Consider the following 27,842-nt stretch of genomic DNA (forward strand, 5'->3'; position numbering starts at 1 on the left):
CAATGGCAATCTTGTTGACAACCAAAGAAGATATCCCTATATTATGTAGAAAGATATTTTTATATAATGTATGGCTTTTTTTTTTAAATTCGAGTTGTTTTTATAACTTAATCTTCATCGTCATGGTAGCCTCCACCAATTGATGCCATGACGGTTCTTCTGCATAGACCAATTTATAACACAATTTTTTACATTTGTTATTTACTCTCCAACGTATCACAATGAGGCTCAAATCCGTACCCAGAGGCACAAAACTACACTTGTAATTATTCAATTACCAAACTTCAAGAATGAGTAACGATGGTGAAGAGACTTGTAAGTATGTTACGAATAGCGTGATATGCAAGTATTAAACGGACGCCGAAGACAAAAACGTCATAACTTTAGTTGGCCACCGTGCACTTTACCCTTTTAGTCAAGCACGTACTACATTATTATTATTTAAAAAAAAAAAATAGCATCGTCTGTTATATAGTAAAAGAATTTCTCAATGAAATTACATTTAAAAATACAAGAAAGGGGGAAAAAAAATGAAAAAGAAGGAAAAGAGGGTTCCATGTCTCCATGAAGTTTGAATGGACGAGGAAGTGGCAGTCGACCAACCTTCGCCTTCTCGTGCGGGCGTGCTCCACATTTTTCTTCGCGCAGAGTCCACAATTATTAATTTCAAACGAATGATGAAAGACAGTCCACAATGTTTTTGGGTTCACATTGATCAATACCTACAGTAATTTATTATTGTGCTAACAGATCAATCTCGCTCGTAAATGCTTTTAGTATTACAAAACTGAACGTTATCAGTGGTTGGAGATTATGGATTATGCACGGTTAACGAAATAACAGATACCGTTACATACTTTCATTGTGTTCATGGCAAAACAAACCGGATAAGAGCTGGGGGTGAAAATGATACAACTCAATTGAAATATTTTTTCTCTTTTTAAAAGTCATTGTTGGCTGGCGATTTTATATATTTTCTACGCCAATAATGTGTATAACAAACTTTATCAACTCACGAGTTAATTAAAAGAAAAAGAAAAAAAAAAAGGAAAAGGAAACGTTTATTATGATCAACACACACACACCTGCAACCTTTGCTGAGACTTCCAAAAAGATAATTGATCATATGTGGGATCAGATGTTTGTACTGGTTCACAAAATCACAATATCATGCGAAAATTAAAAAAAAAAAGAGCTCAAAACAACGTCGTTTTGTATTGATTTTTATATTTACACGTTATTATTATGTCCATTCTCAGTCTGTATTTCTTATATTATTCATACGTCAAACTAAAATCTTATTCCCCCAAGTAGAGCACGATTTAATCTACATTTTCATATATATATAAAAAAAATTTAAAACACTATTTATGTCTTATTATTACTATTTAATTTTCAATGGTTGGCACTTTTGTTTAGTAGTAACGAGGGTTAATTCTCTGTAAGAGCCAAAAGGGCCATGAAAAGTCCAGCCCAAGCTTGAAGCGAACGGCCCAATGGTCCATATAACAGCAGGAGGAAACCGATGATTCAGGCAGGCGGGAGGAAAACGGCGACTATGGAGTTGGAATTCGAGTGTTCAAATGTGAACAAGTGGAAAGAGGCGCTCGCGTCTTACGAAGCCCGTGTCGAATCACTCAACAAACCGAACCTTATTTCACTTGACGATTATTACCGTAAAGAACTTCCCTCTCTAATTCACCAACGTAACCCTAACCCTCACATCAACACCACAGAGCTCTCTAAGCTCGTGCGGTGGAAACTCACTCGTGGCAAATGGAGGCCGCGTTTGTTGGACTTCGTTTCGTCGTTGGATGATTCTTCGGTGAAATCGGCTTCCGAAAAGGCTTTTAAGTCGCTTCCCGATTTAACCAAAGCTGTGTCCGAGCTCACCGTTTTGAAAGGCGTGGGTCCCGCCACCGCGTCTGCCGTTCTGGCTGCTTATGCCCCTGGTGTGGCGCCGTTCATGTCTGATGAGGTGTGTTTTTGTTCGTTTTCTTTTAAATTTACTCTGTTATGCAGTTTATTTATTTATTTTTATTTAACCTTTGTTAATGGAATGGAAGGCTATGGGGGCAGCACTTGGTCACTCTAAAGACTATTCATTGAGGCAGTACTTGTTGTTTGCTGATAAACTACAGGCCAAAGCTAAGGTCAGTGACATTTTTTTTTTTAAATGTTTGTGTACATTTCAGTTTGTAGTATGTTTAATTGTATTGCATCACTTGCTTTTGCAACTTGATTTGGATATCAAATGACTTCGTTTCTGTATAAATGTTCGCTGATTGTGTTATATGTCTTATTCTAAGTTAAACTATTTACATTGTGGCTATCAAGATTATACGATGCGATTGTCATTCCTGAAGGAACTTTTCTTCTAATTGATGGAATATTTTGGGTAAAATTGTTAGGAATCATTGAGTTGTGTCTTCACTTCAAGTGTTGGACATTGATATGAGCTCTTTTATTATTTCTGTCACTGCTGCTGTAATGTTTAATATAATGCATGTCCTTGATTGATGTGAAATATACAATACTTAAGGTCACTGATTGAAGAATGGGAACCTATTCAGATGGTCCATGGGAAATGCTGTTTTCATAGCTGTCCAACTAACGTCCTGTCAGTCACTAGTGGGGGAACAAATTCCAGGGACCATTTTTATTTTAAGTTGATGGCACGTCTGAGCGATTTCAATATTATTTCCAGATGCCGAAAGTGATTTTCCTGAACATCTTCTCAAAGAGTATTTTGTGTTTTACATATTTTTGTTTTACATGTTTTAACTTTCATTTGTTTATCAAATGCTTAAATGTTGTTGGTAGGAAACATCCTCTCTTTGCCGTTTGTGTCACTCTAAACAGTCTTTCTTGCAATTTTATTTTTCTCTTTTTGAAGTCTATGGGAGTGCACATACTCGTCAATTTGAGAAGAGTGCCAATTCTATGCTGCAATTATTATTTCATGCTTACTACCCAACAAGCATCTTTGCCTTATCATATGACAACTTCTTGACTTTTTATTGACTTGTCTTTTCTGAAACATAATGGATGCTGGACAGTCTCTTCTTTATTAGTAAAGGGTTTGTTGGGATTAATTAGTAAGTCAAAACCTCTGATGTCATTGGAGCTATGTTATGCATTGTTATTGATTAGTGTCTTGAGTAATTTATAAGCGTACTGCATAAATTGTCAGAGCTTTTTGTTGAATAGAAGATGATTTTAAGTATGAGATGACATATTTCAGTCAATTTCTTACCCATGAAAAAGAAATATTGAGACTGTACGACAGTGGAAATTAATTCAATATCAAGTTTCTGTCGGATAATGGCAGAGAATATAGTTTGATGTATCTGGTCGTCATATTCTGAATTTTTTTCCCCTTAGCATATTTCTCTTTAAAGGCCAACGGGATGGGCAAAGCCCAAATGAATTTTCTAGCCCCTACCTTCCCCAAGATCATACTTAGATGATCATTAAAAGAAAGCCTCTTGAAATTGAGCCCCTGGGGGCATATTGTGACCAGATGATAATGCTACAATTCAATTATTCATTTACATAATTTTCTCTCAATTATCTTTATGCTCAGACAGAGCATAGTACTGGTAGTTTATTTTATTTTCATTATATGGGTATTCAGTAATATTATGTGTGTGTGTGTGTGTGTGTATATCTGCTCAGAAAAATGATAATAAATTATTGGATGATGTTGCATCACTTTGAAGGTATTGTTGTTGGATATACATGGACTGTCCTACATTGGAGTACAGAATTAGAAAAATCCCCCCCCCCCCCTATCAAGAAATGGACTAGAAGTATACTTTCGGGACAGTATCCTTCTTTTTCCATTCCAAGAAGTAATGTAGCATTCATCCATTAGATGGTCAATTTGTACCTCAAAGTTACTTAATCACTCCATTTCAACATCCATTTGATGAATGTTACCTCACTTAGGATAAAAAATAGTTGGGATACTACTCGGGAAGTGTAGTATTATTCTAACAAATATGTGTTAAATATGATGGTAAGTTTGCTCTGCTGGTACTTTGATTCTAATTCAGTTCACCAGTGGTGGATTACTGTTAATCTCCTTATCAACCCAATCTCTGGTTGCCAAGTCTTCCAGTTGAGTCTCTATATTGTATATCCGGCTATGCCTGATGTTGACTAGTCTTGGAGAGATGCTGTGGGATATTATTAAAATGCCCAACTTGGAGATTTACAGTAGCCCTTGGAGATTATGGTTCTATAATTCTAGACTAGTGTATTTCAATGTTTAAAGGAGGTTCAGCGGTGAGAGCATATCATAAATGGAAGGCCAAGATAACTTAATGACTGGAAATATTTAACAATAACGTATAATCAAGAAATCATGTATTACTTAAACATCAATCAATGCCGCTTTCGCTTAGAATCTAGCGAGCCTGGAGTATGAGTGTGTTAAATGTCTGTGATCAAATACTTGCACTTATTGCTCGAATGGGTGCCAGCAAAGTATTAGTCCAAATTTTAAGTTTCATACTGTATTCCTTTTCATCTGGTGATCTGCTGCAGGAACTAGTTTCTGAAGAAAATTCCTTCACACCATCCGATGTGGAAAGGGCACTGTGGAGTTCTGCCATAGGGTTAAAGTTGAAAGCATCAAAATCAAATCAAGACTCTGAGATTAAGACAACAAAAAACTCGAAAAGAAAGCGAAAGCATTGATTTGATAATGAGCAATTGGCATGTTTCTGAGCGGTAACTTTGTTCATATGTCAACTATTATTATCTGATCAGCTAGTCATCTTCATTCTACTTACAGGAAAACTCCATCAAATGTAGTTGCTATTCTTGGGAACAATGCCTTGTGATGCAGTAGTTTTTAAACATCTGCTGACTAATCCAAGAACATGTCATGCTAACTGAAATAGATGAATTTTGCTTCCTGGTAACTTGAAAATCCTTGCTCTCGAAAGGTTTCAGGAATACTCTTCTGGGGAAAGTGTCTGGAAAAAGTTTCGGTACGCGTAAATTCATGTAAGGAGCTTAGTTTTAGCTAGGGTACTTGCTTAGGAGCCAAGCCATGTTTATTACCAAGTGTAGTTGTAAAATTAAATAATTATAAGATAGCAGGAGCTTGAATGCATCTCCAATTGGTACAACGGGAATTATTTCTTACCTTTCCTGATGTTTGAATAATTATCGCTTGGCATGTTGTATTCAATTCCCAACTGTGAATCAAATGCTTTAAGCCTTTGACGGATTAATCTGAAAGATACTCATTCGAGGACAAGTTGGTGTTAAGATTAGGTATATTATTAAAATATTTGATAAATATTTATTATTGTGATTTGAAAATTAAATTAATTTAATTTTACACTTTAAAAATGTACGATGAAAAATTTATAAAATACTCTTAAAATTATTATTTAAAAGTCAGATTTATTAAAAGATATTAATTTTATTTTTATTTTTATTTTTATAGATATATATTTTGTTTACAGTAACTATAATTTAAAAATTAAAGTATGGTGACACTTCCATACTAAAGAGGACGCCGAGTTAATTTTGTAGCCAGCTCCACACGTCTGTCGTTTGGCATTTTCAGACATTCAACTAGAACTTTTGAAGTGAACACCCAAGAAAAAGAATGTGTGTCAGCGAATTCCAAACATGCGTATGTGAAGTGAAAGATTTCCATTTTAAAGCTTCGTAAAGCTTCGTGGAGTCCGGGGTTGGAGAAACCTTCTTTGTTGTGCACCGTGCTATGGTTACTTACAAAAGGCAACGGTAACGGCTGATAGCCGTTGCGACTCAGAAGGCAACCTAGCAGGCGCCCACCTTCACGATGGCACTTTAAAAAACAACGAACCAGCAAGTTCCACCTGTAAATCACCCAGGACAGGTTGCCGGTTGGTGACTTTGTGGGCGTCTCGTCTCGTCCATTTTGGCATTTTATCTTTGCACTTTCCGTAACGGTGCGGTCCCTTGAAGAGAATATTTTTCCCATTTCAACCCCTTTTCCAGCGAACGAAGTCGTCAAAAGTTGGAGAGTCAGAGACCAAGCCAAAAACACAACAATCTTCGAAAAGAGACAGGACTCCAACTAAACCTTCTCTATTAGAAATTCAGACGTGGCAAAACATTATTGGTGTATAACAGTTGAAGTGTTGGTCGTCCACGTTGTTTCCCGCGTCAAGACTTCTTGATAGATACAAAACCCTTGTCCGATCCGCGTTTTCAAATCGAGGCTGAATTTTGGAATTTAGACCACGGCTTCGTTTCAACTTTCAACTTCAAGGGTCAAACTCTTGTAAAATGACGATTCAGTCCTCAGTGGAGCGGAAGTATCGAAAGAGTCCTAGAGCCCCTCTCCTCCCGCAAGCACAATCGCAAAAGCACGATAATTTGGAGGCTCACGAGGCTGGCATTGATGGCGCGTCGTTCTCAGGCGCCGTCTTTAATTTATCAACTACAATTGTTGGAGCCGGAATCATGGCATTACCGGCGACGGTGATGGAATTGGGATTGATTCCTGGTCTAATTATGATCGTATTGGTTGGTTGGCTAACGGAATCTTCGATAGACATGATAATGAGATTCAGTCGAGCTTCCAAGTCGGCCACTTACTCCGGTGTCGTCGCCGACGCTTTTGGTGGGGCCGGTAGGGCCTTATTGCAGGTCTGCATTGTTGTCAACAACTTGGGCATGCTCGTCGTTTACATGATTATCATCGGTAATATTTCATTTTTTTTTATTGCATACTTAGTGAACTACGAATTGAAATCACAGCTTTATTTGTGATTTGTGGACTTCGGTGGCAGGTGACGTGTTATCGGGGGCGTGGTTGAACGGGGTCCACCATTCTGGTGTGACCGAAGAATGGTTTGGTCAACATTGGTGGACCACGCGCTTTACATTGCTTCTCCTCACCACGCTCTTCGTCTTCCTTCCTCTCATTTCATTCAGGCGCGTTGGTAAACTCTCCTATTGGTTATCCTAATTTTTGCTGGAATAATTTAAATTTTGAAAAAGACCCTCAATCCCGCGCCCCCCCCCCCCCCGGGCCTTTTTTTTTTTTAAATGATATCCAACCCTGAATGTCCATTTCTGGAACAGTGAAGATCTAGTGGTCAATTGTGGAAGACCATTGGCGCAAACTTTGGAGGTCTTCATTGTCATCTTTCTATTTGAATAACCTTGAGTGCACGGGATCAAGTCCCAGCTATTCTCCTCTCTAAAGTAGAGGTTTATCGGTCTCATCACATTTGGAGTACAATAACTTTTCTTTCAATATTAAAGTGAAGGCCTCTAATATTAAATGAGGATCAACCTTCGAACTATGCCATAATAAGATTATTAAGAAAAGTCCTGAGCGATTTTTGATTGTACATATTAGTGTATATATATTAAAAAAAAAAAACAGAGTACATGATAGAATTGTGTTCCACATTTAGCTATTAAAAAGGAGTCGCTTGGGGTTTATAAATAAGATAAGTCCCTTCATTCAATAGTTAGTCTTTTAGATTAAATATTTAAATAATTATCAATGAAAAATATAACTCTATATGCTTAATTTAATTTTTTTAAAAGATATATTCTTAATTTATTGACTTAGCTCTACTATATTTTTTGTTTTTTGATTGATTGTAAAGCCATCTTTTTACTGATTTTAGTTTCTATACGAGGTTGTATAGTGATGTTGAGCAACAGTGATTGATGTCTGTACTTTTATTGTGCTAGATTCATTGAGGTACACATCGGCATTGTCAGTCGGTTTGGCCATTGTATTCGTGGTGATAACAGCGGGAGTTGCTGTTGTGAAAACAATTGATGGAAGCATTTCCATGCCGCGTCTGTTGCCTGAAATTTCCAACCAGGCATCTTTTTGGAAACTTTTCACCACTTTCCCAGTTCTAGTCACTGCTTATATCTGCCACCACAATAGTACGTTCCTTTTAAATCAATATTCTGACTTATTTACTTCATCACAGCACATGAATGAATTAGTTTGTGGCTATGTTCAGCCTAATGTATTGATGGGCTGTTTGGGGCAGCTGCGCTGCCACTGTGCAGCTGATCTAACCCCTTCATTTTAAAAGAATCCTCCTAACCCCTTCATTGTAAAAGAATCCTCCTAAAATAAAGGAGGTTGAGCACAGCGCAGCTGCCCCAAACGTGCTTTAATTGTTTTCAAGTATCTTAGGTTTTGCTAAACTTCATTATCACTGTATTCTACTTCACTGTCACAGTTTGAACACCATATTTTATGTGAATAGAGAAATACACAACTGAATTAGGACAATATTTTTTTTAAATTAGTGGTTTTCCATGTTTTTTAAATTCGACAAGTGTTCTAGTTCTAAGTCAGTCGAAATGGAAATTTCTCTTGATGGAAATCCAGATGCCCTATTACCTTCAATGTGCTATTTGATGATGCTATCGTGAAATGTGTTTTATTAGCAATGTATAAAATGTAGTTGTATTTTTTATTCTTTTAGATGATTGGTTGAAACCAACTTTATTTTTGGAGTATTCAGTTATTCCTATTTGACTGCAAGAAGAAAGTAAGAACAATGAATCAACACATCGAATTACATCCCTAGCTTAATTACACCTTAAGAGTGCTAAATGGTTATTGTAGTACAATTTTGGAAGATCTAAAGATTTCTCTTATTCATAAAAAATGTGATGTGTACCACCATAGATATGTATGTTTTTCTAATAGTCACTGAAATTACTTTTAATTGGTTTCTTTGGCCTGTAACTATTTTGCTGTTTACTTGTACACAATATTGCAGTTCACCCTATAGAGAATGAACTGAAAGACCCTACCCAGATTAAGTCGATTGTTCGGACATCAATCACATTGTGTTCAACTGTCTACATTACTACAAGCTTCTTTGGACTCTTACTCTTTGGGGATCGCACTTTGGATGATGTACTTGCCAATTTTGATGGTGACCTTGGAATTCCATATAGCTCATTGCTTGATGATGTGGTTAGAGTTAGCTATGGAATCCACTTGATGCTTGTTTTCCCAATTGTGTTTTTCTCCCTTCGGCTCAACCTAGATGGTCTTCTCTTTCCCTATGCCATTCCCATTGCATTTGACAACCGGAGATTTTTTGCAGTGACTGCAGCTCTGATGGGATTTATCTTTGTTGGAGCCAATTTTGTGCCAAGTATCTGGGATGCCTTCCAGTTTACTGGTGCAACAGCTGCTGTCTCCGTTGGGTTTATCTTTCCAGCTGCAATCGCCCTTAGGTAAGTAATGGTGATGTGAAGTAGAATTATTTGTGACTTTAATCTCAGCCGTGGTGGTCTAAGAACCGTCAAAATGTTCAGTTGCCTGTCAGATTACATACTCTCATAGTTGTGATTGCATTATCAAGTCGATCACATTGAAGGTTGAGAAAACACTCAGCCTTTTGAACCTACAAACATTTCATTCTAAATTTTTGGTAATTGTTTAATCACAAAGTGGGTGAAATTAATACCAAGCATCAAGACAAGCTTTTTAGAGCATGTTTAACTTCCATTGGTTTATATATTGCTTGACATGAAGAAAGCTGTCCTTTATCCGCTAAAATGGTAAGTATTTCCTATACGTGTGTGTTCAGGGATACCCATGGAATTGCAACGAAGAACGACAGACTAGCATCATGGTTGATGATATCTTTGGCCGTCTCATCGAGCACAGTGGCAGTCTCTAGTGACATTTACAGCATTTTCAATGGAGTTGGAGGCTGACCTTAAAAGTTAAAAGTGCGAGTGCAACCCTCTGGTTGCTCTTTTAATCCAGTTGCCGGTCATCCAGATATGATGCACTTGGAGCCTACTGGGATTGTGCACCTGCGGCTGAACGAAAGATCTAAGCTCCAGTTCAGCATACAATTTTGGTACAGTCATTTAAATATTTCATGTTGCGTATATTTTTAAAGTCAATTATGGAACATTGATTATTTGCTTATTTATGGCTATCTACAAATTGATTGGCAGTTTGATTAGTTTGTCATTGTTAAAGAGTTGGTTATCACTGCTAACAGATGGATTTTAGATAGTTTATGATTGAATTTTTTTGTATATATGGATTGAAAGCTTACTGACAGGACGGACTTATTATTTTTGACAATATTAACATTTTGGAGAGCCTAATGATAACTTAAAGACACACAGTCAGGATCTGATTTTGACAATCTGCTTACCACCATTTATATTTGGTCGTGTTGACCGTGAACGTAACATCATCTTTTCTAAAGGCCAATGCAAGGCATTTATCCTGTTGCTTTCCAAGACTAGAATATATACTCTTTAGTCATAGCCACTAGATTTCCCCAAGTGTTCCAAGGATCTCTCCAGTAGCTAAGCCTGAGCCTGAGGCATCATCAATCTTTTTACTGTATCCTAATGTTAGAATAATTATCAAGTATCCACTAGATTTGATGTTGACCGGTTTGATCTTTGCGAAAATAAACTTGCTTTAAATGCTTACTTCAGTAACATTAATACGATCATTCACGGTTCAAGCCAACAGGGGGGAAAAGAATGCAATCATTTGAAAAGATAAAAAATGAGATTTTGATCCCTCTTATAAATTAATTTGACCACTTGAGTCTTTTATATATTTTTAATATCTCATTTTATTCTTGTGTTGAATGAATAATAATGATAGATTAGAGTTGCAAACTACTTGTACCAACTATTCTGTAAAAATTAATGAGGGTTAACAGCTTTAGTTGGATGAAAACATAAAAAAATGAAAAAATTATGAAGTTATGTGGAGCTTTCATCCAAGCAATATTAAGATGTCATATTAGCTGTTATGAGAAGTTTGTGGCTCTACCATTGTAATTAAATAAATAAAAAAAAAAGAACAAATTATTGAGGGTAATTGTGACCTTTTAATCCTTACAAAATTAATAAATTTTAATATTTAGAAAGGTGAGGTTATTTGAACCTGTAAAAATACTCTCTGAACTCATTTTTCAATAAACCCATCATTGCATTTTAAAAATCACATTTTTACTTTTAACCATTAAATCTTAAATGTAATTCCAATTTACTCATTTATTCATATTTCTTCTTTCTTCTCAAACTCATGAGCGAAATGTTTTTTTTTTTTCTTACTAATTTAGGAATAACAATAGAACCCACAAATTCACCCAAATCCACCTACCAAAATCCGTATGTTGTAGGTAATTTTACGGGGATTGTGGGCGGGTTTGATATCACAAATGAAAACCTACATATGATATTTGTTCGCCAAACCTGCACTTTTTTGCAAATACTTTTTAAAATTTTAATTAAAAAATATGTAGACCTAAAAACACATAAAGTGTGTAAACTTGTGTGTAGCTGCAACGTGTAAGCCCTAAAGTCTATCTACATTTTCAGTCGATCTCTCATCTAAAGTAAACTGAAGGAGATTGATCTGTCATCTACCTTCAGTCGTGACCGTGAGTCGCACACCTTGCCTGCTGCCCAACTCCCTTCTTAATCCAAACAATCAACATCCAACTCCCTTCTTTGCCGACAATCGTGTCGTGCTATTGTAGTTGTTGTAGGGGCCGCTAATTCTGTAGCTACCGTCACCGCCATTAATTCTACAGCTACTGTTGCAATTGCTGCCTCCATCATTGAGTCTGCAACTACTGCTACCGTTGATTCTGTAGTCGTTGTTGCTGCTTCCATCGTTGTTACTTTTGGATGCTAGTTTGTGTTTTTTAAAATTAATTTTAAGCACTTTTGAGTTTTAATGGACTTGTACATTTCATACTTAAACTTGCCGATTCCCATTATTTTTCTTTGAAGAGTGAAAAAAGTTTTAAAAAAATTGTTTGTCGAGTTGCACAGTAATAAGATATGAACATGAAACGAGAATGATATAACTACTGATGAAAAAAAAATCATTTGTTTATCAAACAATGCTTAAATTTTGGAACTTTAAAAGTACGAAAAATCAAAGGACTTTATTTGCGTAGCCTTTCTTCTACATATGTATCTTTACATCAAATATACACTTAGGGACACTGATTATCGGTAACTAATTACCATAAACACAATGATTATATTTTGAATACATGATTAATTAGTAAGTTTAATACTATAAAACTTTATCTCTTACTTTGAATAAAAAATTATGAAAAGAAAATTGGTAGAGTTATAAGTCAGGCTAGGTGTATATATTATTTTAATTTATTTTGTCCTTTTAACTTTTTAATTATTTCACTCAAAGACATTAAAGTAATAAAAAAAATTATGAAAACATGGGCAAGGGCGAAGATAAGAGGAGGCTAACCGGGGCTGCCGCCCAATGAACTTTTTGGAAAAAAAAAAAAAGTTAATTATAATTCGTCCTTATTAAAACTTGCAATAAAAAATAGAAGGTGCGAGTGAATCACTACATCTTTACATTTTATATTTATTAAATAAAGTTGTAGGGTTGAGTGATTTATTTTGTCTAACATTACAAGTGAAATCTCAAGACATTTTAAATGTTGTACACTTAACCTCAACTGAAAAAAAAAAAAAAAGATTCAAAGGCTGGAAGACAATAGTTGAGAAATTTTTATTAAGATTGGAGTTTTATTCAAAGAAAAAAGTGAGATAGATATGCCCGATTTGAGAACTCACCATATGAGAATATTTTCTTCTGTAAAATTGATTAAGATAATACATCAAAACAAGATGGAGAACGAATTTCTTTAAAATTGTATGATTGTTTACATTAAAAGAGAAATTGCGAACAATATAAAATCAAATGCGATGATAGATGAGTTCGCTTTTTATAAAGAATAGCATGATATAACTTCGTTGATAATGCTTTTATGATTTATATTGTCCTTTTATTATTATTATTATTATTTGTTTATGTAGTGTATTTTAATAATTTCATTTGTATAGAACAATTTTTTTGAGAAATAAATTTAATTTGAAAAAAATAGCACCTCCCTAAGAGATGGTGCTAGCTTCGCCACTTAACATGGGTGCCAAGAGTACTATTGTGTGTTTAAATAATCCCACCCTTTTTAGTTTTTTAGAAATCTATAGTCATTCATTTATATGTGGAAGTCATTTTTAGCCAATAACCCTATAATTTTTCCACTATTATTTTAATACGAAGGATAAAATAAAATATTAAAAACATTTTCAAGGACTCGAGTTGTAAAAAAAAAAAATCTAAAAAGTATATGAAAGTGTTGTTCTCCCTTTAAATAGTAAAGGTCTTTTAAATACAACAAAAGAGAGAGAAGAGGAAGAGAAAGTACCAGTCCGACTGCCCTTTAACTAGTTGATAATAGGAGCAAAATGCATGGGTATGAAACTTCCTTCAGAGAATGAGAGACAGAGAGAGTACTTTTAATTGCGTAATTATAGCTTAGTTATGTACAGTTAATCCACAGCTGTGCATGGGTAATAAAGCATTAAGTGCACGCAAACAGATATTAATTAATCAAGTTGTTAAAGCATCAAGCAGATAGCCTTTGAGTCGAGCCTTGACCTTCCCCCGTGCGTCCACCGTCATTGCACTGCTAATTACGCGGAAACTTATCATATTAGCCGCGTATTCACTTTGTTTATATTTTTGTTTAAACGGAGTTCAGATCACAAGAGAGACTAAGATTGAATCATTAAGATAAGTTAATAGTGCATTACAAATGAACTTAGACATCTACAGAAGTCAAAATGAAGAAATAATAATAATAATAGAAGGGAGGAGGAGGTAGTAAACATGGAAACCATATTATTGGTAAAGAGATGCACGTTTTGCATGTATTTTTTAGGTCATGATTCGGGGATACAAAGCTCCAAAAATAACGAATGATTGGAAGCTTTTTGGACTGCAAAATTGACTCATAATATAAAAATATACGATCGAGTTGAACACCAACACAAACTCCAAATTCAAATTATATACACATAAAACTAATGTGCCCATAATACATAACTTATGTTAATAATAGTGGCGTCAAAGTTCCAAAAGTGTAGTGTCGGTAGTGTCATTGGCCTTCCCCACATGGGATGGGACCTTATATCACATTTGTTTTGTGTCACCCATTGTTGTCCAGTTAATTTAATTTTACAAAATTCAATCGGCCGTCCACCTGTATAAGCAATAATATGAATGAACATACAAAACGGGGTGAGACTAATGTCGTTTTTATGCACACCTAAGCCTTTTTGATTAATTAAACAATTAATTCGCGAGAGCACCGACCCTACATGTTTTGGAACTTTTTCTTCCTCTTTTTCGATTATGTTATTACTCACGTCTTGTGTAATTCTCTCGAGGTCGAGGGGAAATTTTGTTTTCAAAAAGCAATCATATGTAGTAAGTAGAGCTGTCATCCATGAATTATCCGAATGAATAATGATGTGATCATATTTAATATCATACGAGAGAATGTTATATTATCCAAGGTTGAAAAGAGATTCTCGTTGTTATTATTATTTTTATTATTTTTTTGAGCAGGACTATTGGCACCCCTCTAAACATATCTTAATATTTTTATTTTTTTAATTAATTTCATTAAAATATTTTCTAATTCTTATTATTAAACCTCATTTCAACAAATGAGCTTCTTTCATTCAAAAGAATATATATATATAAATATATGAGTTTTCATTCTCTTTATTGTAACCACTAATGATAAATTTCTCACCTGAAAATGAGAGAAAAAAGTAATTTTTTTAATTTAAAAAATGTTAGATTTTTTAAGAGAAAAAGATATTTGATTTTTGAGTGGTGTTTAATTAGAAATCATCTATTATGTAATTGTACATAATAAGTAATGATACAGTCACAAATTTTTATATAAATTTATTTTAAATAAATTAATTTAACATCAATTTATTAGTTAAATAAAAATATAATATAATAAAAATAAATAATATATATTAAGAGATATTTAATTCAATTAATTATATTATATTATATTATATTAATTTATAAAAAAAAATTATACAAAAATTTATAACTATATTATTATTCTTTCATCAAAAGTGGCTGACCAGCGGAGATTGCGCACAAATACCTGGAGGCACGACATGCACCGCCGGCTTCTCTTCCCCAGGGGGACCACCGCTCGTGAAATGTGTCGCCCTCTGCGCTCTTATGCTCTTAACTCATTTTCACAATCGTCACGTGCGGTCTTTGATCTCCTCCAATAATTACACGTATCATAAATCAACGGCCCATCTGACACCTCCTGGGAACCCCCTTGCGAAAACCCAAGTTTACCCCCTATCCGTCCCGCAAATTGTTTCTCAATAAATTAATAAATTAAAATCTCTACAGTCTGGACGCAGTAGAGTGGCCACTCATTTTTCATCACACTGTACTTCGAAATTTTGAAACTTCCCATCTCCTCTCTTCTCCTCTCGTGTCATCCTGATTCACGTGACGACAGCTAAAAACTCATTAAAACAGAATTTTGTTAGCATACAAGCGCAACCACATTGCCTTCAGTGCTCCCTACGCATTGGTTGGCGGACAAGTCACCATCACGAAAATTAATGAAACTAAGTACCCACCGTAACACCGCGGTACGCATCATTATTGTCGCTTCAGCCCCCACCTGTATGTCAACCCAATTGCCAACTTTACCCTTGTGAGACATTCGCAGTTTCTGACCGAAACTGTCGGTGGGCTATTCCAAGGACCGAGGCTATTTAAGACCATTCATGTCCTCGCCAAAATCCCAAGGAGCTCCAACAGTGCAACCGCATTTTCGGCGCGTGTCCGCACTTTCAAGTGAAATGGATCCAAGAAAAACTGAATATTCAAAATCGTGCGCCTAGATTTTCTAGTAATTTCATTTTAAGGAAGGAATTTTCAATCAATGAAATTCTTATGATAATTATTAGATTAGTATATTTAAACTACATGAGGAAACTCATCAAAAGAAAGTATGAAAATGGAATTAGTAATACAAGTGACCTAGGGAAATATAGGATTCATTTCCTTAAACAATATACCAAAATAATTAAAACTACTGAATTTTATTCTACTATATATAAAAATAAAATGGTTCCAATGTAGCCTCTAGTTAACTTCTAGTAACGATATAAAATGTACCGGATCTCATCAAAACGAGTGACCTCTTAAGAAGTCTTTTTGTTGCACGCCATTCTTTAAAAAAGGAAAATTTCAATTAACTGGGACTACTCTGGTTTAACTCTTTACTGGGAGCCAGAATGGGGTGGACTTTGTCTTCGTCTCTACTCCTCTCCTCACATCCAATTACAATGGGCGGTCTAGATTTCATTTGACTTTCTTCTTCTTCTTCTTCTTTTTCGGTTTTTTAAACAAAGAGAGAATTTTGAAATTTGCTTTTCAAATTACTGAAAAGCCCCCAACAGAAACGCCTAAACAGGAATATTCTTTCTTTTTTTTTTTTTTTAGGAAAGAAAAAAAGAAAAGGGATTGGGCCCTGCCCCCATGAGCACGCTACGCGTTGGGGGTTGTTGAACTTGAAATGGTTTTGGTCGTTTTGGTTCTTCTGTTTGAATTTTCTCGAGTTTTGTTCGCGTTTCATTTACAAACATTGTTACATTTACCAAACCAAACCACAAGTTATCGGATCCAACCTCCCAAGCGATTCACCCGCGCAAAAAGTTACCACGGTTAAAATAATAATTAAAGAAAAAAACGGATTTTTATTACAGTGAGTTTATTACACAGACAGACAGACACAGTGGATGGTTTAACGGAATCACGAATTTAGAATTGGCCTTTTTATTTGGTAGTTGCTAAAAATTAAATAAAGTTTAAAACAAGTAAGGTGGAGTGAGAGATTCGAAAGGGGGTTGATCCAACAACATTGCCTCATTATAATTTAACCTCGTGCTCCTAGTGGGGGGGGGTAGAAGAAGACCAATCAAAACTTCAATTTCTCGGAAGCCTTGTTTGATTGAGATGTTAGCATACAACGTGCTGCGTGTGTCTCTTTCGTTGGCTTGGAGATTGGTTTATTAAAATTCATATATATATATATATATATATTGTTTTTGGGGGAAAGAGCAAAAGTATTTTCTGTGGGGACTGGGGGGAGACCGGAGAAGGAAGGTGAAAGGAATCAAAATCAAAGACGTGTTGAGCTGTTACCATCCTTTTTCATAAATCCAAAAAAATTTTATTTTGTTTGCTTTTTCACTCTCTTTTTTCGTTTCTTCTTTAATAACAAATTAACAAATAAGGGAAATAATAATAATAATAAGAGGCAGGAGGCTTGGTGCTAGCTGTAATCGAACGAGAGAGAGAGGCGTTTTTGTTTTTTGTACTAGTAGTAGAGTATTAAGTAGAGCTTGCCTGCCTGCCTGCCTGCCTCCCGAGTCTGAGAGTCTCCTCGTCCTTCTTCCACGCGTCTCCTCCTTTCTTCTTCATTACAATGAGATCGGAGTTGTAGGGAGTTTTCTTAAACTCGGTTGTCTTGTAAGAAGAGTGCGTTCTTCGGTTTAGTTTGTTTGGAAGTGAATCAGATGGCTCCTCCTTCTTCGACGGCGTCGTTCGGTTGGTGGAAGAAGAAGAGCCACGCTCACAGGGGTGGCGGCACTCCCGTCGTCATCAAAATGGAGAACCCCAACTGGTCTATGGTCGAACTCGAAGCTCCTTCCGAAGAAGATTTCCTTAGAGCCGAACACCACACCGCCGCCGCCAACAAAACTCGCAACAGAAACGCCAAGCAGCTCACGTGGGTTCTCTTGTTGAAGGCCCACAAGGCCGCCGGCTGTCTCACCTCCATTGCCTCCGCATTCTTCTCCCTCGGCTCCCTCGTTCGACGCCGCGTCGCCGCTGGCCGCACCGACCAGCCACCGACCTCCGCCGACACCCACGAAATCCAGAAACTCCGCACCAGGTTCTTCTACTCGTGCATCAAGCTCTTCCTCTGGCTGTCAGTCGTCTTGTTCGCCTTTGAACTCTGTGCCTATTTTAAAGGCTGGCATTTTGCCACTCCCAATCTGCAACTCCAGTACATATTTCAGAGCCCATTAGCTATCAAGGGTGCCTTTGATTTGCTTTATTCCAGCTGGGTTTTGGTTCGCGTTCACTATTTGGCTCCTCCGCTTCAGTTCCTAGCCAATGCTTGTATTGTGCTCTTCCTAATTCAGAGCCTCGACCGGCTTATTCTCTGCTTGGGTTGTTTCTGGATCCGTTTCAAGAGAATTAAGCCCGTCCCCAAACACGATGACACTTCAGATCTTGAATCCGGCCAAAAAGGATTTTTCCCGATGGTGCTTGTTCAGATCCCTATGTGTAATGAGAAAGAGGTAACCTTTTTCTTATCTCTCTCGCTTTTTTTTTTTCTTTTTTTTTTGGTTTGTTATTACATTTGACAAATTTTGGAATCTAGTTCGGTCTGTGTTAAATTAAAATTTAATTTGTTTGTTCTGGATTGGTCGGTGTAGGTGTATCAGCAGTCTATTGCCGCGGTGTGTAATTTGGACTGGCCTAAATCAAAGATTTTGATTCAAGTGCTTGACGATTCCGATGATCCAACGGCGCAGACCTTGATTAAAGAGGAGGTGCTCAAGTGGCAGGAAGCGGGTGCCAACATTGTCTATAGGCATCGCATTCTCAGAGATGGTTACAAGGCCGGTAATCTCAAGTCCGCTATGAATTGCAGCTACGTCAAAGACTATGAATTTGTGGCCATCTTCGATGCGGATTTTCAACCCAATCCTGATTTTCTCAGAAGAACTGTCCCTCATTTTAAGGTAACTAAACTAATTGGCTTTTTCTTGTTTGAATCCCTGATGCGGTGATTGAATGAAAAAGTTTTAAAGCTTGAGATGATAATTTAACACAGGATAATGAGGAGCTGGGGTTGGTTCAGGCAAGATGGTCTTTTGTGAATAAGGATGAGAATTTGTTAACAAGGCTGCAGGACATAAACCTGTCGTTTCATTTTGAAGTAGAGCAGCAAGTAAATGGTGTATTTATAAATTTCTTTGGGTTCAATGGCACTGCTGGTGTGTGGAGAATTAAGGCTTTGGAGGATTCTGGTGGGTGGATGGAGAGGACTACCGTTGAGGATATGGACATTGCTGTTCGTGCTCATCTTCGGGGCTGGAAATTCATTTTCCTCAATGATGTTGAGGTATGTCTCGGCCTCAGAATATTTTGGTAAATTATACACCAGTGCTTATACTTCTTTTGAGATTAGTTTTTAATGTTATGGTTTGGTCCGTTTCTATGTGTTCAGTGCCAGTGTGAATTGCCAGAATCTTATGAAGCTTATAGGAAACAACAGCACAGATGGCATTCTGGACCAATGCAGTTGTTTCGCTTGTGCTTGCCTGACATCATAAGAGCCAAGGTATATATTCTCTCAAACACTAGTTGTTTATGAGGATTCTTTACCAAAATTTACACATCCAAGACTCTCATTACTGACTGGTACTATTCTGTTATTTAATTTGGTTTTGCAGATAAGCATGGGGAAGAAATTTAATTTGATCTTTCTTTTCTTTCTGCTCAGAAAACTTATCCTACCATTTTATTCTTTCACCCTCTTTTGTATAATTCTTCCCATGACAATGTTTATCCCAGAGGCTGAGCTCCCTGCTTGGGTCGTCTGTTACATACCGGCCACCATGTCATTTCTCAACATTCTCCCTGCTCCAAAATCCTTCCCATTTATTGTCCCTTACCTTCTTTTTGAAAACACAATGTCAGTGACCAAGTTCAATGCCATGATATCTGGCCTCTTCCAGCTCGGAAGTGCGTATGAGTGGGTCGTTACCAAGAAATCCGGCCGCTCCTCTGAGGGTGATCTTGTTTCATTGGTTGAGAAAGAGTCAAAACATAATAAGGGGTCCTCTGTACCCAACCTCAGTGAAGTGAAGATGGAAACTAAACAAGAGAAAATGGTTTCCAAGAAGAAGAAGAAGAAGAAGCATAATAGGATATACATGAAGGAATTGACACTGGCCTTCCTTCTATTAACAGCTTCAGCTAGGAGCCTCCTGTCTGCTCAAGGGATCCATTTCTACTTCTTACTCTTTCAGGGGGTATCATTCCTGCTCGTTGGTCTAGACTTGATTGGTGAGCAGCTTGATTGAAGGCAAACAATAGGCATTGTAGGATAAGATATGGATAATTTCAGGCATACATGAAATGGGTGGACATCAGATAGTTAATTATCACTGAAACAAACCATCTGCGGGGGGGACTTTAGAGGGCCGTGACTGCTCTGCTTGCTTGTTCTCCATCCACCCTCAAAATCTCGAACCCATTTCCACCCAATACGAGAAGATATTGTGTTTATATGGACGGATGAATGGCTTCTCCTTGGATTCGGAGAGAGTGGTATATGTAAGATTTCATTTCATTTCTTTTTTTTGCCCCTCTCTTTTGCTTCTTCTTGTTTTTTTGATTCTTTTGTTTTTGGTTCAATTCTTTTGTAAGAAGAAATTGTTGTTGAAACGTCAAACAGGAATTTTAGTTACAGTTTGAGGTAGTTAAACAATTTTCCTTTTGATGCTTTTCTTCTTTCTAGTTCAGTTGATGTGATAATGGAAATGTTGATTTAATTGTAGATAATTTCTGCTCCGGCAGTAAAAAAGGAATAAGTAAAGTTTTCCAGTGGATGTTTAGATCTTACGGATTCTAAATGTAAATAATAAAATATTGGTCCTTAAAGTGAATAGATTTTCTTTTCTGATGGTATTATTGGTCATTGCATTTATGGACTGCTTATTCATCGTTTTTATTCTAAATTGAGAAGTAGTTGCTACTAACTAGTGTAAAAATCCTTTAGGAATTAATTAATTACTTCATTATTTCAACTGCTTCCCGATAGAACCACTTTTGGCGATCACTTGATTAGGATTATCCTCAAAGTTTAATTTTTAAATGGATATAGAAAAGTTGAAAGGCAAAAGTAAGTTAATGGTAAGTAGCTATCAAAGCACCATTGTCATCAGCAGCTAACCAGCGGGGCAGCACATGGGCGCTCGTATTGTCCAATTTTAATGCCGTGGGCGTGGGCCATTTTTCGAAGCTGGCTCCCCGAATTTATTGTTGTGAAGCAGCTGTATCACACAGACAGTTTGATTACGACCACTTTCACAACACACATTGTGTTAGCAGGCAGCGTTCTCTCAAATCTCAAAACGGCTGCAAGCAGGACAAAAATATATAAATATTATCAGATCTTTGACAGAAAAAACTGCCCATCATGCTCACAATTACGAATGCAAGCATGCAACAACAAGATATCTGATGGAATCTTTAACTTGTTAGTTATATGTTTTTCTATGACTTTGTTTTGTTGATACGAAAATATGGGTCTATTTTTCTAGATGCTTTTTTTTCCACATTTTCTTTCACCTGATTCATTACAATGTTGAACTCGATTGGCGCGCGCTATTATTCCAGTTTATGGTCCCCCAACACACACCAGCCACAAGTTGTTATTTTGAATTGGGGATGGGATTATGGCACATCTGTAAATTGATGGGCGTTTGTCGGTGTGGGGCTCGTTCGGCAGGTTCTGTTGTGCCCCGCTGTCTCTTCTCACCTACGTATGTCGCCGCCCATTTATTTAGTCATCGCTTGTCTTCTTTATTTAATCCTCTGCTTTAGTTTAAATAAATTCCATTTCGACAGAATAGATTAACTTATGTTAATCATTTTAATATGTTAACCAATATGAGATTTTTAACTTTAATAAAGTCAGGAATTAGTTAAAAATAAAAAAAATTTAAATTTTAATACACTACATGATAAATATATAATGTATTAAAATATGTGTTTATTTTATCTTTTAATTAATTTCTAATTTTATTAAAATTAGAAATTCTTGATTGAAAAATGGATTTTGCTATGTTATATTGAATGTACCATACACAACTAACGAGAACTATACAATTATGTGGGTTCCATAATTTGTGTGGTTCTTAATTGTGTATGGTACATTCAATATAGCATAGGGACTCTCTTAAAAAATTAATATATATATATATATATATGTGTATGTATGTGTGTGCGCGCGCGCGCGCACTTAAAGAAATGGTCAATGTTTTCTTCTCTGCGTTGTTTCGTTGTGTTCAAATTTGGGCAGATGGCAGATTTTATTGGGGACTTGAATTCGTCAACAAACCACAAGTCAATGAATCATTTGCGGAAATTTTCAGTCTTCCTCCTTTTTGTCAAATCTTCCAAAAAAGACACTGCTGAAATGGTCAAATCTGTAAAAATTACACCAGTCAATAAATCATTTTGTCAGTCGTCTGATTCGAAGCGCTATTTTTCACAGCTACAAAAACAAACATCCACTTGGATTGTAATCGGCGCTATTAACAAAAACAATACGCATAACTGCATAACGCTTGGGGTCAAAGACTCAACCCTCGGTTAACGTTGAGGGTTTTAATGTGAATGGATATCAATTTGGGTAAATAAGACTATCTCTGAAAGGTTTTATAAATTTTATTTTTTAAATATTTATTTATTTATTTATGTGATAAATAAAATAATAAAAAATATATTATTTTTTAAAAGACTATTCAAATAAAATAAGTTAATATTATTTTAATAAAATAATTTTTTTTTATAAAAAAATTAATAATAATTAAAATATCTCTCTCTTTTTCTAATAAAAAATAATAAAATATAAATTAAAGAGGAAAAAATCAACTCTCTAAATTTAAAGAGAAATAATCATTTCTTATTTGAAAAATTTTAATTTGAATGTCTTTTAAAACCTTAAATGCTGATGTAACTCTTCGAATAAGTAATAAAATCTTATTTGAATAGTCTTTTGAAGATACTCTAACAATTGAAAACATGAAGAAATTCGACTCTCCACAGCTAAAAACAAGCATCCACCAAAATACAAAACAAATAACCACGGCCAAGCCGTTTCGAGGCCAACCAAACGAAGGAAAACAAACTATGTACTCACTACCAAGTGCAAAATCATTATAGCATGTTAGTACAAGAAGAAATTTGAATATGCGATGAGGTAATTGAGGAAATCACCAAAATAACCTATTGCTTATTCTACGCAAGTCAAAGTTTTCAATAAATTACATTTTTGCAACAGCTATGCATGCATGATAACATGCCTCTATAGTACATGATCTGCTTTTGTACATGTATACTGAAATAAATCACTTTTCATTCTTCATACCAACCTCAACATGGTAGTACAACATCAATATTTCACAAACTCGGATATTTCCACAAGAAAGTTTGCCGAGGACTCGAGTTCTGCAAACAATTAATCGCTGCAGGGAAAAGGTGACTTGATAATATTCAACACATAGGAGACTTGCTACTTATTCTGTATAACCCCTGTGGCAGTGTTAGCAACTTCATGACTTCATGTCCTTTCTTTCTTGCTTTATAGCTTCATAGGACACCATTACCTCTTTGAATTTTGCCTCAGCGGCCTCTGCAACAGACATGGGCAATCTTCACTTATCCAATCCATGTATCATTTCAAATTACAAGATTTTAGTTAATGATGACCACTCATGTCTCACCTTTATTATCCTGGTTCTGATCTGGGTGGAACTCTTTTGCCTTGGCCCTGAATGCTGTCTGCAAGGGATTAAAAGAAATTTCAAACCATATCAGGTACAAATAGAAAATAAAGCAAACAATCTCGGTTCTGCTATGAAGCTCATTTATTAATATATCAATATTTAGAAAAGGCCTCCAACGGAAAAATCCAAAATCAAACATGAACTAACAATCAAATTGCCACAAATATCATCAAAAGATCAGTGAGTACTGCAATTCTTGATTACTGCTAACGTCAGGATGGACGGAAATGATAGGCTTACATTGGAATGAAATCACATGACAAAAACACACTGTTTTGTACATGCTTTCATCCATCACAAAATCTCGATAGACTCCAAAACTCTCTGTTCGGCAAGCACTCTTAAACACCAACATTCTTCAAGTCATGATCTAAAACTTCAATGTCCGGCAAAAACTTCTAAAATGACAAAAAAATAAGAGGGCGCATACAAACACGTTCCAATTTGCCTCAAGAAGACAGCAAATTGCGGATTAAACAAGCAAGGGTTTAAGTTTACAGAACATTTGCAATACCAGAAACAAATTTTAGAAACAGCACCCCTTTATAAATAAAAAGAAAATGCCATGATATTTTGGAGCCTTATCATAATTATAACTACCAAACTTAAGCATTTGATCAGCTGGCATTCCCTTTGACAAATGAAAAGCTGAAGCATAATCAAAGCTCCAATAATGACCTAAAAGCAATAATATAATGAGGGGGTGTACCTTAATCTCGGCTTCTGTGTAAGGAGCTTTTCTTAACCTGTGTAATGAAAAACACGTGAGATGAATACAATGGTCAAGAGCCATCATGATTGCAACACGATTAAAGATAACTCTGTACGCCATCAAAGGTTTGTGTACCATTCACAAGCTATAGAACCAAAATGGAACTGAAAAAAATTGGAAGTACATTTTCTGGTCAAATCTGAACGTGTCATTTTCACAAAAGCTTTGTTGTTTCACATGATTTTTCAGAACTCAGTTTTAAGTCCCAATGAGAAACTGCTCTTCAATTAAATCTAGAATAGATGTGGCAAAAAATGAGGAATAACTTCAATCCTGTGATCAACTTTGACTCATTTACTACAAATTTATGAAATCACATCAGAATATGATTTGTTCAGATTAGACATGTGGAATGGGTCCTGCTTAACTGGATAACAATAACATTACCTGTCAAGACCCAAAACCGAGTAGTGATGTGATAACGAATAGCTTTCAGACTCTCTTGGAGGTTGTCTGAAATTGGTCCTCTGTTGTCTGTAGGATGGATCTGCTTTCCAATACCAATCATCCCGCTGGAAATGATGATGATAAGTGCCATTGTCATAATCATTTTGCCTCCAGCTCTCATAGCTTTTTTTATATTTATTCCTCTCTCTATTGAACACACTTTGCATCCGCCTTATCCGCTCCTGCAAAGGGCCAAAGAACCAAAATGTAAATACCACGATGATCAGTACCATGACAAATCCCAAACCAAAAGCAAAACCAAAGCATGGACCAGCAGATTGAAATTCAAATTAAATGTTTGAGCCCCAAAAAAACTTTGGTATTACTACGTTGCTTTTGGAAGAAATGGAGAATAGCTAACAACTCCATAATCAGAACTGTGGTTTGGAGAAAGAGGTTAGCTACTGCAGAAGTAACAAGTGATACAAGAACCAGATTTGAATTGCATCAGAGTAGATACCATTACAATTTCCAAAATACCAATTTTTCAGATAACATCTTAAAAAAAAATAAAAAATTTATGGCTTCAGCATATGAACCATACGAGTTGAGTCTGAGAAATGACCATTCATCAAGACACAATCCAGAATTTGACCAGAAAAAATCCATCTGAGCCAAGAACAAGTTGACAAGACCAAATTGCCACCCCATCATCAGATCTTGATCAACCATACACAACCCCCTTTTCATTTTTCTTTGGTAAGAAATCATAATTAAGCTAAACTAACCGATCCAACATAAGAAGAAAAAGGATGCAGTTTACACCAGGTAAAAATAAATAAAGAAGAAAATACAATAAGCAGCCAACTGGAGGAAGCAACTTCAATAACTACACAGTACTTTATTAACCAAACCCATAAAGGACATAAGTAACAAGTACTAATCAAAACATTGCCGTTTCTGATAAGAGCATAACAGTTTATAGCATACAAGAATGATGCCCAGTCTATTCATATTCTCTCCCCAATTAGAGTCTAAAAATAGCAACGCTACAGAGAATGCTAGTCCAGATGAAACTCCACTATGAATGTTCACAAAAAGGCATGGCAGGGAGTGAGATTCACAGTAAATGGCTGTAAACTTCAATAACTACACAGTACTTTATTAACCAAACCCATAAAGGACATAAGTAACAAGTACTAATCAAAACATTGCCGTTTCTGATAAGAGCATAACAGTTTATAGCATACAAGAATGATGCCCAGTCTATTCATATTCTCTCCCCAATTAGAGTCTAAAAATAGCAAGGCTACAGAGAATGCTAGTCCAGATGAAACTCCACTATGAATGTTCACAAAAAGGCATGGCAGGGAGTGAGATTCACAGTAAATGGCTACATAAGAGTTTTTTGGGGTGTGACTATTATTTTGATCGGCCCTAATTATTCAAGCCTATCCTTTTCCACTATCATGCATAGCTTCTGCCTGCATAACACAACTTTAGAAAAAGCAATCCAAAGTTTCTGGAAAAAAGGGAAAAGGCTCACAACAAGAAACAACATAAATATATAGAGGGGTAAAACAAAACAAAAACAATATATAGCTTAAAACTCACCACTCTCTCCATTTCTTCTTCATATTCCTCTCGCATTCGACGATTATACCTTTTCCAAGCTTCCTCCTGAAAAGATGACCGGAAAGAACTTCCACTTGCTCCTTTCCACGATGACTGTGGCCTGCTTAACTTTATGGTGCATTTACAACATAATCAGCTCCATCAGCCAATGATATTTAAAAAAAAAAAAATGATATTTTCTGGAACATAAATCAAACAATAATAAATAAATAAATAAATCATATTCATCAACTTACCGTGCTAGAGACACAAAATATTCAATCCATCCATTACTATAAGAATCAAATTCAAACATAGGATCGAGTATACTAAACTTAATGAAAAGAGATCTCAGTCTTCAAATTTCAAAAGCTACGGACCCAAATTTTGTTGTTAGAAAACAATCTTGCTTAAGAATTGAAACTCGCTGGTATGCATGGGGATGTGCACGCACATTCCAAATAACAAGAACACAAATTAAAACCTTCAATGCAGCAGAACAAATGCAGAACCTTGAACATCTGTTTGAAAGGATTTCCAGTGAACACTAATAAACAATCAGCAACATCCAAGTAATAGTGTAGTAAAACAGGCTTCCCACTTTAAGGTTGATGGAAACATATTATTTCTACCTGAGAATAGACCCAGTCAACAGTCTTCCGGAGCTGCCCAACCTGCCAAATTTGCTATAGGAATCAAATTGACTGTGTAGCACAACAACTTTCTACCAATGACAATATTTGATTGCAAATGGGTTCCGGATTTCACACGTATAACCAGAAGATCAAGTTTTAAAATCTAAGACATGAATATTCTATTCACTATCAATAGGGCGACTATTCGCACTCACAAAATGACATTAGCTTATACAAGCAATTCAACCAAGCACCGTAACAGTTTGGACAGAGATTGTGAGAGAAACAAGAGGCATCGCCTATCAATTACTAAAAACTCTGAAGTTACAAAACCCTAATATCGGCATTACATTTTTCATAGCAATGAAAAAAGAACAAGTAAATTAACTTACGGCAAAAGTAGTGGCGGTGGCGCCAATTAGACCGAAGAGAAAAACCCCCCAAAGTTTGACGTCAGCTTTCTCTTGTTGGGGTCCGTTTGGCGACGGCCATGGGTTATTCTTATTCCGGTCTCCGTCTTTCCCTCCCATTGCCCTGGTATTTATATTCCCTCCTATCCGACGACTTCTTCTATGAGATAGTATTAAATTTCGATAAGCACCCAAAGGCTAATACCATGTTTGGGGTTTTACCTTTTTTTTTGGTTAATCTGGCTCTGGCTTCAATTTATTTTCTCTTTTCGTTTTCAACCGACTATCAATACGTATTATGCCTACGACGCCCTTCCTCTCTGTGACATGAGAAATGTAAACGATCGAATTTGACAGAGAACCCTCGGCGTGGGATGGCAATTGGGCCCAATCAAGAGTTCTAGCGCCAAAGTTGAATACATGGCATTCATTTAGTGGTCGTAATATACTCGTTTTTACATTATAAATATTGCTCTTTTTTTTTCT

The 27,842-nt window shown here is 36.1% G+C and overlaps 4 protein-coding genes across 5 annotated transcripts; 3 read left to right on the plus strand and 1 right to left on the minus strand.

Annotated features, from left to right (window-relative positions):
* Positions 1 to 1,442: 1,442 nt before the first annotated feature.
* LOC18040995 lies at positions 1,443 to 5,261 on the plus strand. The gene is made up of 3 exons (XM_006433607.2): positions 1,443 to 1,978; positions 2,067 to 2,153; positions 4,552 to 5,261. Exons 1-3 carry the CDS (start codon positions 1,526 to 1,528, stop codon positions 4,702 to 4,704), a joined length of 693 nt encoding a protein of 230 aa, XP_006433670.1. The 5' UTR covers positions 1,443 to 1,525; the 3' UTR covers positions 4,705 to 5,261.
* Positions 5,262 to 5,502: 241 nt separating this feature from the next.
* Positions 5,503 to 10,178, plus strand: LOC18040207 (amino acid transporter AVT6A). Its single transcript, XM_006433609.2, has 5 exons — positions 5,503 to 6,715; positions 6,804 to 6,956; positions 7,723 to 7,926; positions 8,781 to 9,246; positions 9,603 to 10,178. Exons 1-5 carry the CDS (start codon positions 6,298 to 6,300, stop codon positions 9,730 to 9,732), a joined length of 1,371 nt encoding a protein of 456 aa, XP_006433672.1. The 5' UTR covers positions 5,503 to 6,297; the 3' UTR covers positions 9,733 to 10,178.
* A 6,995-nt stretch (positions 10,179 to 17,173) lies between these two features.
* Positions 17,174 to 20,453, plus strand: LOC18040208 (probable xyloglucan glycosyltransferase 12). Its single transcript, XM_006433610.2, has 5 exons — positions 17,174 to 18,252; positions 18,391 to 18,699; positions 18,792 to 19,082; positions 19,188 to 19,301; positions 19,414 to 20,453. The coding sequence occupies exons 1-5, from the start codon at positions 17,464 to 17,466 to the stop codon at positions 20,044 to 20,046; spliced, it is 2,136 nt and encodes a 711-aa protein (XP_006433673.1). The 5' UTR covers positions 17,174 to 17,463; the 3' UTR covers positions 20,047 to 20,453.
* Positions 20,454 to 22,868: 2,415 nt separating this feature from the next.
* Positions 22,869 to 27,785, minus strand: LOC18042499. Of its 2 annotated transcripts, XM_006433613.2 has the most exons (7): positions 27,339 to 27,785; positions 26,944 to 26,985; positions 26,312 to 26,440; positions 24,698 to 24,939; positions 24,248 to 24,284; positions 23,476 to 23,533; positions 22,869 to 23,384 (listed from the first exon to the last, which is right to left on the minus strand). In XM_006433613.2, the coding sequence occupies exons 1-7, from the start codon at positions 27,474 to 27,476 to the stop codon at positions 23,305 to 23,307; spliced, it is 726 nt and encodes a 241-aa protein (XP_006433676.1). In that variant the 5' UTR covers positions 27,477 to 27,785; the 3' UTR covers positions 22,869 to 23,304. The 2 variants fall into 2 exon arrangements, with proteins under 2 accessions (XP_006433676.1, XP_006433675.1); XM_006433612.2 differs by lacking the exon at positions 26,944 to 26,985.
* Positions 27,786 to 27,842: the final 57 nt, after the last annotated feature.

The sequence above is a fragment of the Citrus clementina genome, unplaced genomic scaffold (genome assembly GCF_000493195.1).
Source record: "Citrus clementina cultivar Clemenules unplaced genomic scaffold, Citrus_clementina_v1.0 scaffold_5, whole genome shotgun sequence".
NCBI classification, from domain to species: domain Eukaryota; kingdom Viridiplantae; phylum Streptophyta; class Magnoliopsida; order Sapindales; family Rutaceae; genus Citrus; species Citrus x clementina.

What these genes read in the sequence shown, in the direction of transcription:
- LOC18040995 (XM_006433607.2), top strand. Translation starts at nt 1,526, where the DNA reads ATGATTCAGGCAGGCGGGAGGAAAACGGCGACTATGGAGTTGGAATTC. An exon ending in CGCCGTTCATGTCTGATGAG is followed by an intron (nt 1,979 to 2,066) that starts GTGTGTTTTTGT and finishes ATGGAATGGAAG; the next exon opens with GCTATGGGGGCAGCACTTGG. An exon ending in AACTACAGGCCAAAGCTAAG is followed by an intron (nt 2,154 to 4,551) that starts GTCAGTGACATT and finishes GATCTGCTGCAG; the next exon opens with GAACTAGTTTCTGAAGAAAA.
- LOC18040207 (XM_006433609.2), top strand. Translation starts at nt 6,298, where the DNA reads ATGACGATTCAGTCCTCAGTGGAGCGGAAGTATCGAAAGAGTCCTAGA. An exon ending in CGTTTACATGATTATCATCG is followed by an intron (nt 6,716 to 6,803) that starts GTAATATTTCAT and finishes CTTCGGTGGCAG; the next exon opens with GTGACGTGTTATCGGGGGCG. An exon ending in CATTTCATTCAGGCGCGTTG is followed by an intron (nt 6,957 to 7,722) that starts GTAAACTCTCCT and finishes TTATTGTGCTAG; the next exon opens with ATTCATTGAGGTACACATCG.
- LOC18040208 (XM_006433610.2), top strand. Translation starts at nt 17,464, where the DNA reads ATGGCTCCTCCTTCTTCGACGGCGTCGTTCGGTTGGTGGAAGAAGAAG. An exon ending in GAACTGTCCCTCATTTTAAG is followed by an intron (nt 18,700 to 18,791) that starts GTAACTAAACTA and finishes AATTTAACACAG; the next exon opens with GATAATGAGGAGCTGGGGTT. An exon ending in CTGACATCATAAGAGCCAAG is followed by an intron (nt 19,302 to 19,413) that starts GTATATATTCTC and finishes TTGGTTTTGCAG; the next exon opens with ATAAGCATGGGGAAGAAATT.
- LOC18042499 (XM_006433613.2), bottom strand. Translation starts at nt 27,476, where the DNA reads ATGGGAGGGAAAGACGGAGACCGGAATAAGAATAACCCATGGCCGTCG. An exon ending in ACACAGAAGCCGAGATTAAG is followed by an intron (nt 23,534 to 24,247) that starts GTACACCCCCTC and finishes AATCCCTTGCAG; the next exon opens with ACAGCATTCAGGGCCAAGGC. An exon ending in TCAGAACCAGGATAATAAAG is followed by an intron (nt 23,385 to 23,475) that starts GTGAGACATGAG and finishes TGTCTGTTGCAG; the next exon opens with AGGCCGCTGAGGCAAAATTC.